At 64.6% G+C, this 15,032-nt stretch overlaps 1 protein-coding gene across 1 annotated transcript; it reads right to left on the reverse strand.

Annotated features, from left to right (window-relative positions):
* Nucleotides 1–20: 20 nt before the first annotated feature.
* Nucleotides 21–3,121, reverse strand: LOC117638963 (enhancer of split mgamma protein-like). The gene is made up of 5 exons (XM_034374212.1): nucleotides 2,509–3,121; nucleotides 1,949–2,155; nucleotides 1,227–1,340; nucleotides 125–190; nucleotides 21–59 (listed from the first exon to the last, which is right to left on the reverse strand). The coding sequence occupies exons 1-5, from the start codon at nucleotides 2,812–2,814 to the stop codon at nucleotides 21–23; spliced, it is 732 nt and encodes a 243-aa protein (XP_034230103.1). The 5' UTR covers nucleotides 2,815–3,121.
* Between the last annotated feature and the right edge of the window lie 11,911 nt (nucleotides 3,122–15,032).

The following is a 15,032-nucleotide window of genomic DNA, read 5'->3' on the forward strand; positions in this document are numbered from 1 at the left end:
AGCTCTCATTTTATCACAGATTAGCAATTTTGGTCATACAATAGAAAATGGAACCAAATCTGTCAAAGATAATAATAAAGTAAACCAACAGTACATAAATTGTTTATAACAACAGGGAACTTACTTGAGATAGTTCTATAAGTAACAATGCCAATGTTGGAACAGCAGGCCAACGAAACTGATATTGCAACTTCATATTATCACATAATGAGAGATTGGAAATCTCAATCTACAAACATTCTCAGGAACTCGAGGCTCCACTAAATACTCCCCGTATTTGCGTCAACGAGGGCATTAATTTTTCAGTCCATCCCTAAACGCTACTGCTAATGTCTGTGGCGTGGGGTCTAGTGGGGCCTGGTCACACGGGACACACTGAGATCACTGCTGGGGTGTGTCCAGTGGCAGTAGACGGCGGCCACACCTTGCCTTACCGGTACCGTGCCCGTAGCACCCCAGGGACAGGGGACACAAGGGCACTACCGGCACTACCAGGGTCGCCAGGTCGAAGCCGAGCCGGACGGCGGGCGGCCCTGCAGGCCATGCCGAGACTCGTCCTCACTGCCGCTGCCACTACCGCTGCCACTGGCGCTGCAGCTGCGACTCGGACTTCCCCGGGCCGCGTGGTTCCTGCTGGCCAGCCCCATCCATCCCGCCGCTGCCGCCGCTGCCACCGCCGCAGCACCGGCCGAAGTGGACGAGCCACTCTGCTGTATCTTGCTGGGGACGGCGTCGAAGGCGACGTCTTGGTACCGGGGCAGCTTGCTGTGTTGCCTCCTCAGCGCCTCGGTGGTGTAGTTGACGGGTGCGTCCGAGTCAGCGTCCACGTCGTCGTCCTCGCTGTCCTCCGCCTCGGAGCCCCGCTGCGACCGCGGCCGCTTGGAGGCCCGCCCGCGCGCGTGCAGCCAGCCGCCTGAGGACGTGGACGTGGAGGACACCTCACCCTCGGCGTCGTCCCGCGGCGAGCCGCGGCCCGACTGCAGGGAGGGGCTGGCCGCGCTCGCGAGGTGGGCGAGCTGCGCTAGCTGTGAGGGAGTGCGCACCGCGGTGGGGCCGGCGCCCTGCTCGTGCTGCTCCAGGCCGCCACCGAGCTGGTCCGGCGACGCGGGCGGCGAGTACACGGAGCCCGCCGAGGAAGGGCGCAGCGCGGCCGGGGGGCTGGCACCGCCCAGGGCACCGCCCAGGCCCTGGCCGAGGGGGAGGCCGCCCAGGCCACCGAGGCCCACTTGGGTCACGACCTGGCCGAGGTGCGCCACGAGGCGCCGGCCCACGGCCTCGTCCAGGCCGGGCAGCCCCAACAAGAAGTGGCACGCCTCGCTGGCACACTGGCTGAAGCCCGCCTGCAGGGGAAAAGAAGGGTACATTAGAACTCGGAAACAAATACACGCTACATCAGGTCGGAAAGGCGGTAAAAGTAATTGCCACACCAAATAAAATGTGTCAAAGACCATTGGGCACCGGGCACTGTTTCTTAGATCCATAGCAACGTTTTTTTTTCAGACAAATTTGAGGTGGTCGACCATATTTGTTGAAAAAAGAGCTAAGGCATCATGGTATTTTAGCGTCTTGGGCCGAAACTTTTAAAATGCCCAAATTTTTTGTGCGGGCAGCCCGAGGCTGCCCGACGCGCGCGCGCGCACAGCGCCGGGAGGGCAGGCCACCCATCCTACATCTCCAGTGGAGGGGGGCGCGACTCGTCACTGTCTCGACTTGACTTGAAATGCTAGACCACAACTGATCTTGAGACTGTCTGGTGTTCGCATTCCCGCCACCTGAACTCTACAGATACGGTGCCATCCATAAGAAGGAGCACGTGAAAAATGTGACGAGGCAATGACCAGCCGATATGCCATCGGAACATGCCAAAAACTGGTGACTACTCCGCCAGCAGGGCCACGTCAAGTAGCTATTGTTCAGAATCAAACTGCGCCCAAGAACTCGAATTTACCTGGAATCGGCTGGCGTCCTCGGCGGCGTCGCGCGGCTTGGTGATGCGCTGTAGGTGGCGGACTGTCAGCTCCAGGATGTCGGCCTTCTCCAGCTTGCTCACGTTCTCGCCTTCGGCCTCCAGCGCGCCGACCATGAGTTCCTTGAGCTCGTCCAGGCAGCGGTTGATGCGGGCGCGCCGTTTGCGCTCCAGCAGGGGCTTGGTGACCTGTGGGCAGAGGGTGGCGTTGAAGGGAGAGCGTCACGGTCAGCACGACGGCGGCGTCGGCGCCGCGGCCGTCGCGGAGGGGGAAACCCGCGCCAAAATGAAGGTGTCACAGACGGCGAACGGCACCGCGTGCGCAGGGTTCGAAAAGCACCCGACAACCGGCGTCAGCACAACCAGGTTTTTGGCCTGACGAGGGACACGTTGACGAGGACGCGGGGCGGGGGCGGCACTGTTTCTGCGCGCCAACAGGCAGCAGGCAACAGGTCGCCGACGACGCGGAGCGGCGGAGCGCGCGGGAGGGTGCTTCCCCGTGCAGGGTGCGGTCGGCGCAGCGCGCGGCAATGTCTGCTCACCTTCTTGTACGTGTAGGTCCTGGAGATGGGCGGCGACTGGCACTCGGGAGGCGAGCCCATGCCCAGGGGGGTGCCCAGGGGGGTGCCCATGGCCGGGCCGCCCATGTGCATGGAGGAGGTGGGCTGTGAGGGGCTGAGTGGAGACTGCTGCATCTGCAGCTGCTGGGCGTGCTGCTGCTGTTGCTGCTGCATCATGAGCTGGTTGAGCTGGGCCAGCTGACTCGCGGCCAGCATGCCCACGCCCGCCGCCGCCGCCGCGTATGGATCCCTCAGCGAAGCCATCATGAGCATCTCGCCCGCCGTCATGCGTGTGAAGGGAAGTATCCTGGGCGCCGAACGTCACTGACACGTCACTAGCACGTCACTCGTCACTCGGAGGCACAGAGCACACACGTCACTGGGGCACAACCACTGGCACTGCACTACTCATCCATGAGTACGAGGTGGAGGGCGTGCCGCTGCCCGACTCGACAACTCGAAGCCACGGACACTGAGCGCAGCACGCAGCGCACAACCTGACCGCACCGTCGGAACGCAGCTCGGCAACTGATTTCCTTCCTCCTCCTCCCCTGGGAACCTCTGGGAACCGTCCCGGCCAGACGGCGACGCGGAGCCGGCCGGTGCTGCTCCCGCTGCGACTCCCCTTCTCCCCCTACCCCGGACCTGCCCCCGCCAGCATGCCGCCGCCGCCGCCGCCGCCAGGCCGCCAGCCAGCGCCCCACTTGTCGTTCCCCCGCGCCGTGTCGTCCTGGGGAAGGGCGGCGACGTGGAGGCCAGGAGGGGGCCCGGGGCACCGAGTCGGGCGCCGCGCTCCACGAACGGGACGACGCCTACGACGCCCCTCCCATGCCAAGCCACCGCCAGCCATAGGCCCAGCCTTGGGGCCCATAGAGCCCCCTCTCCCGTCAGCCAGCCTTCCAGCTTGCCGCGAGTCTAGAGAGAGGGAAGGGGTAGAGGGGTTCTCGCCTGGTTTAGCCCGGCTGCTGGCCGACCCACCCCGCTTTCGCGCACCCCTGCCCGCTACCCTCGCCGTCGCCCCCCGTCCCCGTCTTGACTGATGGTGCTCCGCTGGCTGCGCTGCACGCGGCCTCATCGGCATAAGAATAATACGGCGAACGAGAAGAAGGCCGCCTCGGAAACGGGGATTGAGGAAAACGGTTGGGGGTCGCCGCCTTGCCGGCCTGGCTGCCCGGCCTGCCCGCCCGGCCTGCCCGGCGACACGGTGAGGCAGGGAAGGGTGCCGTTCCAGCCGGGCTGAGGACTGCGCCGACTGCGTCACGCCGGACACGGGAAAGGGACTCTGCCGTCACGTTCAGTGTCCTCACGTTGTCGCTGACGCTCAGCTGAAAGCTCATACACTGGAGCACCCAGCCCGAGAGTCGAGTCGCGATGAGGCCGTGCAACCCGCAGATGCGTGGCGCCAGCAAAAAGCACCACCCTGCGACGCCCTGCCACGGACCACCCTCACCTCCCCGTCGGTACGTTTCAGAGAGAAAGAACCATCGGCGTGCGTGTAGTTACGGCGTTCACCCAGTCACGCTCCCTGCACGCGAACCACACGCTTGGCGGGCAGGCCTCGCCCGGCCTCGCCCCACCCGGGCCGTGTCCGTGTGTGCGACGGGGTGAGTAGCGCTGTGGCGTGGCGTGGCGTGCGGAGCGCAGGTGGCGACCCTCCCCTCCTCAGCTCAGACCGTGGGAATGTGCTGGCTGCTTCGCCTACTTCGCCCCCTGGCATGGCCTGCTCGAGGAAAAGGGGGGGGAGTACCGTGTGTGCTGCACTGTGCAGGCATGCGTGGCGATGCGGGGCGGGGGGCGGAGCGGGGGGAGGGTGGTGTCATCTTGCACGGCATGGCCCGCACGCCTTTACTTTTAGTACTCCCCTTCCCCCTCCCCTTCCCCCTCCCCCGCCCTGCGTACGCGGTGCTCGCGCCCGCCGCGTGTCGAAAGTGCATGGTGCGTGTGCGGCGCTCCTGGACTCCGCGGACGCCGTGGACCTCAAACTTGACAGCTTGCCACACTTCTTGTCGACGGCTGCGCGCGCACGTAGTTACGGTAGTCAGGCCGACGCGGCGCGTTTTCTTGCAGCAGCCCTTTGACCCTTTGACCTCCCACGCGGTTCAACTCGGTCACCCTTCAACGTGCACCGCATTCGCGCCCTTTCCGGCACGCAGGGCGCGGCCGGCGCGGCCCTTGTTCGGCAGAGCTCCGCGACAGCCACCCCGCGCACCTGGGATGGCCAGATTGCCGCATCGGTCGTGGCATTGTCTCTGCGTGCCGCCCGGGCCTGCAGGGCCTGCAGGGCCTGCCCGGCCTGCCCCACGGGACTGCCGGTGCTGCCCCACCCCACCCCCGCCAGGAGCAGCGTGAGAACGACCTGCACCGCCTGCACTGCCCTGCATTCCCACATGGTCACCTCGCCACCCCCGCCCCGCAGGCCGCAGCCGCAGCTTGCACAGGTCCTGCCCGCCCCCACCCCCACCCCAGCCCTTTTGTGGATGGAGCCCTGACGCAACGACGTCGAACGACGCGCGGTGGCGCGGTCCACCCTCGCGCAGCGCAGCAGGCAGGCCTCCCCGCCGCCAGCACCTTGGCCAGCCTCTCGGCGACGGGTTGCACAACGAGGTGCTCTGCTTGCTCTGCTTGCACGCGGTAATGTGAGAAAGCGCCGCGCCGCACTCCGCAGTGCAGAGATGCTGTCCGCGCGGATGTCAACAAAAATCGCGGTAACCGCCGCGGCAATCCGATTCCGGACAGTGCCGCGTCGCTCCGCCTCTCTCGCACACCGGGGAGTGTGAAAGAGACAGTCGGTCGCCGCGGCGGAAAATGACCGGGGCGATAGCATCGAAGCGCGTTGCGTGGCCGTTTGGCGGGCTGGCGTTGCGGGGCCCGGGCCGGGTGGGCGGGGCCAGACCGGGCCAAGCCAGGCTGGGGCGCTGGGGCCTGCCCGCCGTGATAAAGCGGGGGGCGTCGCCGCAAGCGACTGCGAGTGACTCGCGTGGCCGCGCCGGACGCGCCGCCGGGAAAGGTGCGCGTTAAAGCGGAGTAAAATGTGAGCCTTTTATCGTGGCGCGGCCGTGCCCAGGCGCAGGCCGTGAATGTTGAGGCGCGAGGCGATGTGAGGACGTTTTATGTCAAGCCGTTGGTGGTGGTCCGCGCTACGCGCTCTGGGCCTGGGCCCCGCCAGCAGGAAGCGTCCGTCACGTCAAAGTCGACATAACCACGGCGATGACCCCGCTGGCCGAGTCAAAGGGGCGACGGCGGCGTCCTGGTCCTCCGGAATGTGGAATAGTGTGGAACACCGCCGTGGAACGGACGGATTGACTGTGATCCTGGTCCCGGCCGTCCCGGCGGTGATGCGCGGGGCGGGCCACGGGGCCGCCGGGCCTATAGCCGGCCGTGGATGAGCCCGGCAGGAAGCCCGTCATAATTTCCCGACCGGCACAATGGCCCGAGGACAGATGAGGACTGCTCTGGCGGTTCGTCGGCCCGTCTCTCTCGCACCCCTACGGAACGCCCCACGAGTTCGAGAGAGACGGGGCGACGTTGCTGTTTCGGAATCGCAGCCCGCCGGGATGCACCTGCGCGACTCCACGCATCATCCTCGCACGGATTTGTGGGTTTCCAGTTTCCGCTTCCCGAAAAGAAAGGGTGCCACCCGGCCGCCCCGCCCATCCCTGCCAACAACAACAAGAATGGCAACAACAAAAACACGAGGGGCGTCGCGACGCGGGTGAATGAGTTAACGGGCCCCGCTTCAGAATAAAGTTTCGGCCATAACTCAAAAAGCGGTCCGGGTCCACGACGCGGCGACGCGGGGAGAAGAAGCGATTCCGAGGGTGCTCCGAGTGGGTGGCGGCGGGGCGGCCTGGCCGTCTCGGTGCACTTCGCCGCGGCCGATTGCACGGGCCTCGGAAGGGCGACTCATCGCCGGCAATGAAAAGCCTTCGACGTCCTGGGTGGCGGGAAAAAAGGCGAGGAAGAAGCCATACTTATGGGTATTCGAACCCGGGCCCTGCGGCTTGCAGTCCATTTCCAAGGACTGGCTGGAAGGTTCTCGGCTGCGCCTGTCCAGCGTTTCGTTGACCCCGCTCCGCGCCGTCCATCGCCTCTATTTATACGCCGATGGCACGTTCGCCGACCCCACGCCTACTTCCGTATAGGCTGCAACCCTTGCAGAATGGCAGGACGCCCCCTCCCCCTTTCCGAGCCGTCTCTCGCACGGCGCGGCGGCGCGGCGCATGGGTCGGCGAACGCGACAGAGCGCGTGTGCGATCGGCTCCGCTATCCGACGCCGCGCCGCCTCCAAGCGAATAAACCGCGCGCATAGCGTCGAGAAAGCCAGAAATGTTTCCCTCTTCCCTTACCCGCTGCGAAAAACAACATCAATTACAACAAAATGACAAAATCGTGATCACGAGCGTGCCCTGCCCGACGAGGGCGAGTTTAGGGAGAAACGTGGCTGGATAAGGACACCGAGTCATCCATACATTTTTGGGGGTGCTGCAGTGGTGGAGATTTCACGGTTGTTTATTTTACAGCAGCCAAGCTAACCCTAACCCCACACAAAAAATAAAATAAAAGCCAAAACAGTGGTGACGTCTGTGATTTCTTATGCCAAAGTCCCCAGCTAGCGGAAACGCTACACCTGCAAAAACAAGCCTGGACGACGGCGTGCCACTGCAAGCCACCGATTGCCACCGCGTGCCACCGCGCCCGGCGGAAGGGGAAGGGGCATGCCCCGCACGGAATCGGGTCGGGGCCGCCAGTATTTTCTTTGCGGTGAAGTTCGGCCAGTCGACTGACAATTGAATGTCTTTGAACCGGCGAGCGGTTCGCGCAGACCGAGCGGCGACTCAGCGCGTTCTATGGGCGAGTACGACGCAGTTACGCACTTGTAGCTGAATGCTGAGCTAACGAGAACTTGAGATGTTCGGCGCGGGGCAGGGCGGGGCGAGGCGCCGAGACGGCTTCTTACGAAAGCGCGCATCCAAAGCTGCACTGCAAGTGGGTTCATCACGCCGTTGTGTGTGTGTGTGTGTGTGTGTGTGTGTGTGTGTGTGTGTGTGTACGCGCGCGCGCGCGCGGCCGCGTGTGGCGGGCGCGTGGAGAGGAATTCGCGCAGCCGTTGGCCTCTGGCGGGTCGCGCGAGGGGTCCCCCCCCTCCCTCCCTCTCTCTCTCTCTCTCTCTCTCTCTCTCTCTCTCTGAGCTACAATATCTCACGGCGCGGCCGTCGGCTGGTGCGGCTGGTCCAGACGGGCCCTCCCCCAGGCCCCCAGGCGGTACACGGGTACGCAACCACCACTCCCGCTGTCCTGCCCCAGTGAGCGAGCCTCGGCGCGCCGCTCTCCGATACCGGATCGGTACGTCCTGCGATTGACAGGCGCTGCCGGCCTCCGCGCTGCTGCAAAGCGGTTCCGAACACCGCTTTTCGTCGCGCCGTCCCTCTCGTACCCTTACGGCCCTACGGGCCGCCCCGCGAGTGCGAGAGAGACAGAGCGCCGAGTCTGCTACTGCTGCTACGCGTCGACTGCCGGCTGATCGATCATGTAAATGAGACGGCGGGGCGAGCGAGGCGAGCGAGGCGCTGCCGGACTTGACGCTGTTTGTTCCTGCCGCGGCACTGCCGGCACTGCCGATCGTCTCGCCGCTCCGTCTCTCTCGCACCCCTACGGCCCTACGGCACGCCCCGCGACGCCACGCGAGTGCGAGAGAGACAGCGCAGCGACGCGGCGCTTCGGACCGGGGCGGCTGCCCTGCAGCACAGCTTGCATTAGGACGGTCACGTACGGCTGCAGCGCCGCAGCCGGCATGCAGGATGCTGCAGGATGCGCCGAGGAATATAACCTCGATAATGACGAGCACGGCGATGACGATTGGGCGGCCGCGGCCACGCGGCCACGACGGCAGAAACAAGGAACAGAGGCAACGCCGCCCTCTGCTCCCGAATGGCACAATCATTCCATTTGTTTCTGTTTGGTCGGCGCACGTTTCCTTTTTTGCTGCCGCCGAGGGCGCGCACCTCGCACACGGCCTCGCGGCCTCACGGCAGCCAGGGTGGCGTCCGGTCCGGCGGTACGTGCGATACGTGTAACGCGCACCGGCCGGGCCGCCGGGCCGCCACCCTCCGGGATTCGCCTTCCCTCTCCAAAACGAAAAACGAAAAGTCCTCTTTCGATTGGCTTTGCAGACGAGATGAATTCGAAATGCACGGCGGCGGCAACGGCGCGGCCGATTGTTTTTCTGCCGGCGGAGGTTGCCGCCAAAAAAGGGAAGAGGAATAAAAATGGCGTTAATGGATTCCGTCTGCCCGGGTCGGGCCGGCCGGGCGCAGCAGCGCCAATGATCCAATCGAAATCGCCAACAGGAGCAAGCAGGCCGTCCAGTACGTGAAAGTACGGACGACTCGAGATTGAAGCAGTCCGACGTCGTAAAAAAACTGCAGCTTCCCTTTCAAAAACGTAAAAAAAGCTGCCGAAAAACAACAACACTCACATACACACACACGCTCAGGGGAAAAGAACGTTTTAACGCCATCGTGACGGGACGGGTCGAAACCGCAGCCGAGCCGCCGGCGTCTGCGGAAGGGACGGCTCCCGTATAAACTTTAAGCCTGGCACTAATTTAAACAGGAGCGTGCTGGACCGCCGGAGGCTGTCTGTGGGATGCTGGATGCGGATGGAGACGTGGCGGCACCGCAGGCCGCAGGCCGGGCCAGCAGAATGATTCCGAGAGTCGTTTTCGTCGCCCTGTCTCTCTCGCACCTGTACGGGACGCGCCATGAGTCAGAGAGAGAGAGAGAGCGACGAAAAAGGCTCTCGCAGTCAGTCTGGCTGGCAGCCCTCGGCCCTCGGCATCGGCATGCAGCATGCCTGGCGGACGGCAAAGTAACGCGGTAGCGGCGGCAGCAGGCCGATGTTTATCGGATCGCCAACCGATACTTTACTGGTGGCGTCCCGCTTGCGTGCGCCGCGCCGGCACCCCGTTCCCATCCCCATCATCAACGCCACCGCCCCGTACCGCGCGCCCTGTCCACCTGGACCACAGCGCACGGCGGCACGGCGGCACGGCGGCGGCCGCCCCGCCGCACGCCAGCCACGCGCACGCGATGGGCCTTCCCGGGCCTTCCTCTGCACCTCCCGTGGGAGCGGCTCTCAAGTCGGAATCGGAACCCCAGGGACGAGTACTGGTCCCTTCCTGGATTGCAGCGCAATGGCGCGGCCTGGTCATAGCGCGGCGTGGAGCGCCTGCCGAGGCGAGGGTAGGCCACCCGCTCCGGACACGAGCACCGCGGCTGCCTACCGCCACGGCGCTCCGCCAGGCCGCCAGGCCGCCGGCTCTCCGTTTCCATCAGCGCGCTGTCAGTGGGTCTGTTCACCTGTCAGTGCGCCTGCTTGTCCGTCCGTCTGTCTGTCGCACGAATAATTTCTTCGCCAATTCACAGGCCTCTCCACTCCCGCGCGATGCGCTGCTGCGCGGAGAAAAAGTAATGAAGAAGCTAGTTGCCATTTTTTCGTATTGGTCCGTGACGGCGCTTGGTTGGCGGGGCGTGGCGGGGAGGGGAGGGGGGGGGGGCGGGGCGGGGAGGGGCGGGGCCGCGGAGCCTGTGAACCCGCACCGCGGCGGCGCAGGGCGGCGCTAGGTGGTGCGCGGCGTTCCACGAAGGCTCGCCTCGGCACACGGCGCCGGGATGCTGCGACTCTGCGAGGCGAGGCGGGGCGCAGCGAAGCGCTGAGGAGGATGAGACTTGACTTGTGGGAACCGAATGAACGGAGAACGAAGCGACGCAGTGCGATAAGCGCGGCGTGCTGCGTGCCGCGTCGTGCTGCGTGCACCGCGTCGTGCAACAGAGTGGTGATTAAGGAACAAAAACAAACGCCTCGTCTCATTACGACACGGCCGGACCGGACGGCGCGGCGCGGCACGGCGCGGCACGGCCCAGCCTGCAGCCCCGGCGGGCCGCGGACCGCGCACCGCATGATTGACGGGGTGCGACAGAGACGTCGCGCTGCACCGCGACCGCCGCGTCGCGACACCGCGCGGCACGTATGAGTTATTGGCCGCGTGTCGCAGTCGAGCAGCCAGGCCGGCAGCCAAAGTGGAAACTGACTGCCGCGGTGAGCGTGCGAAAGCGAAGCGTGATCGCCACAAACCCGAAGAAGTGGCGAATTGAGAAGAGGGAAATGAACAAGTCGACATTAAGGGAGTGGAAAATTCAGAGGGTGGGAAAATGAGAGGATGGGAAATTAATGGGATGGGAAAATAAGGGGATGAAAAATTAATAAGATGGGAGATAAAGAAGTGGATAGTTAAAAAAACGGGGAAGTTACGAAGCAAATAGGAAACAAACCGAAAGGCAAAGCGACGATAAAGAGGGAAAATGATAATTGTTTTCGAGCATAACGGATCGCCAGAGGAAGGGCTTAAAGAATTAAAGGGGCGGAGAAAACGGCGACGAGGACTATGAAAGGCTCACGCACAAAAGGCGGGAAGAAAGTAAAGTCTGAATTCCCCGCGGCGGCGATGGCGGTGATGGCGGCGCGGCGCGCGGCTCGGCGGAGAGGCATGAGGTGGCAGGTCGCGCTGGTCGCGCGCCGCAGAACAAGCCACACGCTCGGACTGGCTGCGGGGAGGGGCGGAGAGGGCGGCCAGAAAATCACCTGTTGACGGACGGGACGGCGAGACTGGTACGGCACGCCGCAGCTGGAGTCCGCTGCAGTCCGCTGGAGTCCGCGCAGCGGGCTGCTGAGCCTATCAATCACACTCCCGCTGGACGCTGCAGCTATTCGGCCAGGCTGCGAAAATACGCGTTTCATGTCGCTGGTTTTGAGACCGATGCGTGTCGGCGGCGCCTGGGAATAATGCGCTTTCAATGCAGAAGGTCGGCAGGCTGCCGGCAGCGCGGTTTGGCCGGGCGTCAAGATTACACGGGCGCGCTGCACGTACTGGACAAGAAGCCCGCCCCGCCACTGTTTGTAATGGCTGTGATTGGGAGACGTGCCTCCAGTGGCCTCCAGTCGAAATGACCGTCCGTATTGGTCCAACGGGGCAGCCGGGGCGGCCAGGGCTGCCGGACATGGGCGGCCACTGTGAACGGCCAGTCCATAATTACACACAGTGCGGCATCGCAGTGGCACGTCCACGTCCAAGTGCGGGGAGGACCCGCCGGGCCGGGCCGGGACCCGCCGGCCGGCCAAAGCCCACAGCGCGGCGGCGAGCTCACGTGTTGTTGGATTATCCGGAGCAAAGTGGATATTATTTGGACCGGCCGAGGCAGCAGCGCCATTCCTCTCCACGGCCTGGCGGGGCGGGGCGGGGCGGGGCGGGGCGGGGCGGGCAGCTTGCTTATGGCGTGCCATAAGTGCATCGCGCCGACTAGCGGCGGCTCCAGCCGGCCCCAGTCCGGTCGGTGCGAGTTCCACACATCTTATGACGATAATTAGAACCGTCCGCACCACATCCGGGGCAGGGCGGGGCAGGGCCGGCCAGGCCCACGACGTCCAGGAGTAGTAGAGGCTGCCGCCCTCCACGGCCGGGAACAGCGAGCCGAGCCAGCCTCCGCACACGACCGTTTCCGTGGCGTCGCCGTGGAGGGCGTGGAGGGTTCGCTGTTCGCGCCGAGGCGGCCGCGGCGGCACCTGACCTGCCGCCGCCTCGCGGGCCTCGCGCCGCCGCCTGTCACGGCGCGCTCGCCTCTCAGCGACCTTACCTTCCCCGCTTCATTCAGAGCCGTGTGGCGTATGAACCATGAATGACTCCTCTGTGGCGTGGAGTCAAAGGCACAGGTGCAGCGGCTTCTCTCTCTCTCCCTCGCATTCTTCCCCCGCGCCGTTCAATCGCTTCCTTCTCTTTCTTCCTCTCCTTTTTTTGTGTGTGCCGCCAGCCAGCCCAGCCAGCCACCGTGCCGCTGCGAGCCGTGGCAGTCGTTCGTCTCTGTCGTACACCTCACGCCAGAGTGCCCCCCGTCCCTCTGCCCCTCCTCTCTCTCTTTCTCTCTCTCTCGCCTCCCGCTTCGGCCCTTCGGCTCGGCTGCTGGAACTGTTTTGGGAAGTGCGCGGTCTCGTGTTTCCCACGCTTCTGCTCGGCAGGAGCTGCTGCCTGCTGCCGGGGAGGCTGGGGCAGGGCCGTGGCGGGGCCTGAGGCTGCCTGAGCACCGGTCATCATCGGCTTCACCGCGCCTGCCTGCCTGCCCCCCTCACGCCTCGCGCCCCGTGCCTCGCGCGGCTCAGCCCCCCCCCCTCTCCCCCTTCCCACCGAGGCCCCTTGGCGGTGCCTCTCGCTGTGACACCTTGTTCCAGGTGGTGGACCATAGCCGCAGGCACCGCGCCGCGCCGCCGCGCTTAACGCACCGTCAAAAATCCTCACAAAGTATTTCGTAGTTTTGTGCAAAGTTCCTCGCGCCGAGTCCTGCGCCGTCCGCGGTGGCTGTTCTATTCCCGGCGGGTCAGCGCGCGTTGTTTCCCTGAAACATTCATCCCTCGTCGTTTTTCATACGCGACGTACGCCACGCATGCGGCGAGACTCGCTCAGACACGCATTGCGCCGAGGCGGGCAGCGGCGCAGCGCTGCCACGATATATAATTACCCGTTTGGCCGGATCACAACAATTACACTTGTCATTCCGCGCCGTGGCGTGGCGCGGCGTGCCTTCCCATTCACTACTACGAAGGGGCTTAAAGTGCTCAGCCGACGGGGAAACAATGCCATCGAATGTGAGAAAGGTGAGGTTCGACCGCTTCCTGCGGCTGAGCCACGGCTGGGCTGATCCGAGGCTACCGTTCCACGTAAAAGTCGTCCAGGCCAAGAGTGGAGTCAATCTGAAACAAAAAGAAAGAGAATCGAAAAATAATTTCGTGGTGGGGAAAAACAAAGAGAATCTTCGGGTGAGAAAAACCCCGCGATGATAAAATTCAGCGGTCGTTTCCCCGTCGATGCGGGCGGCGATCCCGAGCAAGGCCGGGAGCCGGATGGATAATAAAACTCGTGAAAGCAATCGATAGTGCCTTGGCTGGGCTGGCTGGCTGCTGGCTGGCCGCAGCAGAGTGGTGGCGGGGCAGCCCAATTATCTCACCTGCGTGAATGGAGGCCCGCGACCGCACGACCACCGCGCCGCACTGCACCGCACCGCACCGCCACCGAGACTGCCACCGACCGCAGCCCGATGCGTCACGTGCGCTGGCGCGGTGGCGTACTACCGGCAGACCGATTCCGAGAGCCCTATTCGTCGCTCTGTCTCTCTGGCACCAGCAGGGGCTGGAAGTGCGAGAGAGACAGCGCGACCAAGGCGACTCTCGGAATCAGTCTTCTGGGGGCCATCGGCTCATCATGCTGCGCTCGGTGGCTGTGCCACATCCAGCGGCAACGAGGGGCGAGGGCACCCCACGCAGTGCGCTGGACACCACGCTGGAAACGCCCCAGGGATCCCGGAGAACAACACGTCTCCGGGACGGCGCAGAGGCGCCTCCAGGGCGCCTCCAGGGCGCCTCCAGGGCGTCTCCTGGACACCTGGCTGGCCTGGTTGGCCTGGCGGGCGCCCCGGGGGCCTCGTTGGTGTGGCCGCGGACACGATTCCGAGGGCGGCGGGCGCAGGACGTGGCGGCTTCGGTTCTCACAGCCACCGGAAGCATGCCGGAGGCAAAGGCCGGCACAAGAAGGGAAACGAAACAATTTACCGGCGTCTTGACTGCGTCTTGACTGCCGCAGGACGGAGGAGGCGGAGGAGCGGCGGCTCGGCCTCCTGTGAGTCTGTGACGCGGCGTCTCCGTCGGGGTTCAGTGGGCACCGCACCGCGCCGCGCCGCACGGCGACGACAAAGTGGCCTCCGCCACCACGCCGTCGTCCAGTCCCACGGCCAGGACCCCGACGAGGCTCACACCGGAAAGGGCTCGGCAAGGACGCCTCATCGGGCGCGCCTCGCCGCCGCGCGGACCAGGCCATCGCAATGCTATTGAGTGACAAGTCTGTGCCTCACGACCAGAGGCGACATTTTACTCCCCCACGGCGGGGAGCTGGCGGTGTACGTACCTCACCACCGCACTGACGGCCGCAGGCCGCACCAGCCTCGCGCTCCTCGCGCATTCCCCCTGCGCGCTTTGCAATCATTCTCCCGCCTTATTTTTACCTTTTCAGAAAAGTCGTCGTGCGCCTCGGCAGCGGCAGCAGCGACAGCAGCGGGGAGCACACATCAAACATTCTTTTGCTTGCAAACGAGCCGTTCCAAAAGGGCAAACTATAAACCCGGCGAGATAGAGAGATACGGAGTTTGATTTACCGCGCTAATTATCAAGAGATTCCTGTCCGGGGGAGGCGGCGTACCGGACTGGTCCAGTCATCCAGTCACAGCGTCAGAGCGTCACAGCACTGGCATTACTCAGCCAGCATTATACTTCTGTTTCGCGAAGCGGCCAGGGATTTGGCTGGCGGGGATGGCGGGGATGGCGGGGCCGGCGGGGCCGCGCCTGCGCGAGCGAGCGCTGCGCGTGTCCCAGCTGATGCGAGCCGACGTGCCGGACGCGCCGCAACGACG

The sequence above is a fragment of the Thrips palmi genome, unplaced genomic scaffold, assembly GCF_012932325.1.
Source record: "Thrips palmi isolate BJ-2018 unplaced genomic scaffold, TpBJ-2018v1 HiC_scaffold_10, whole genome shotgun sequence".
Taxonomy (NCBI): Eukaryota; Metazoa; Arthropoda; class Insecta; order Thysanoptera; family Thripidae; genus Thrips; species Thrips palmi.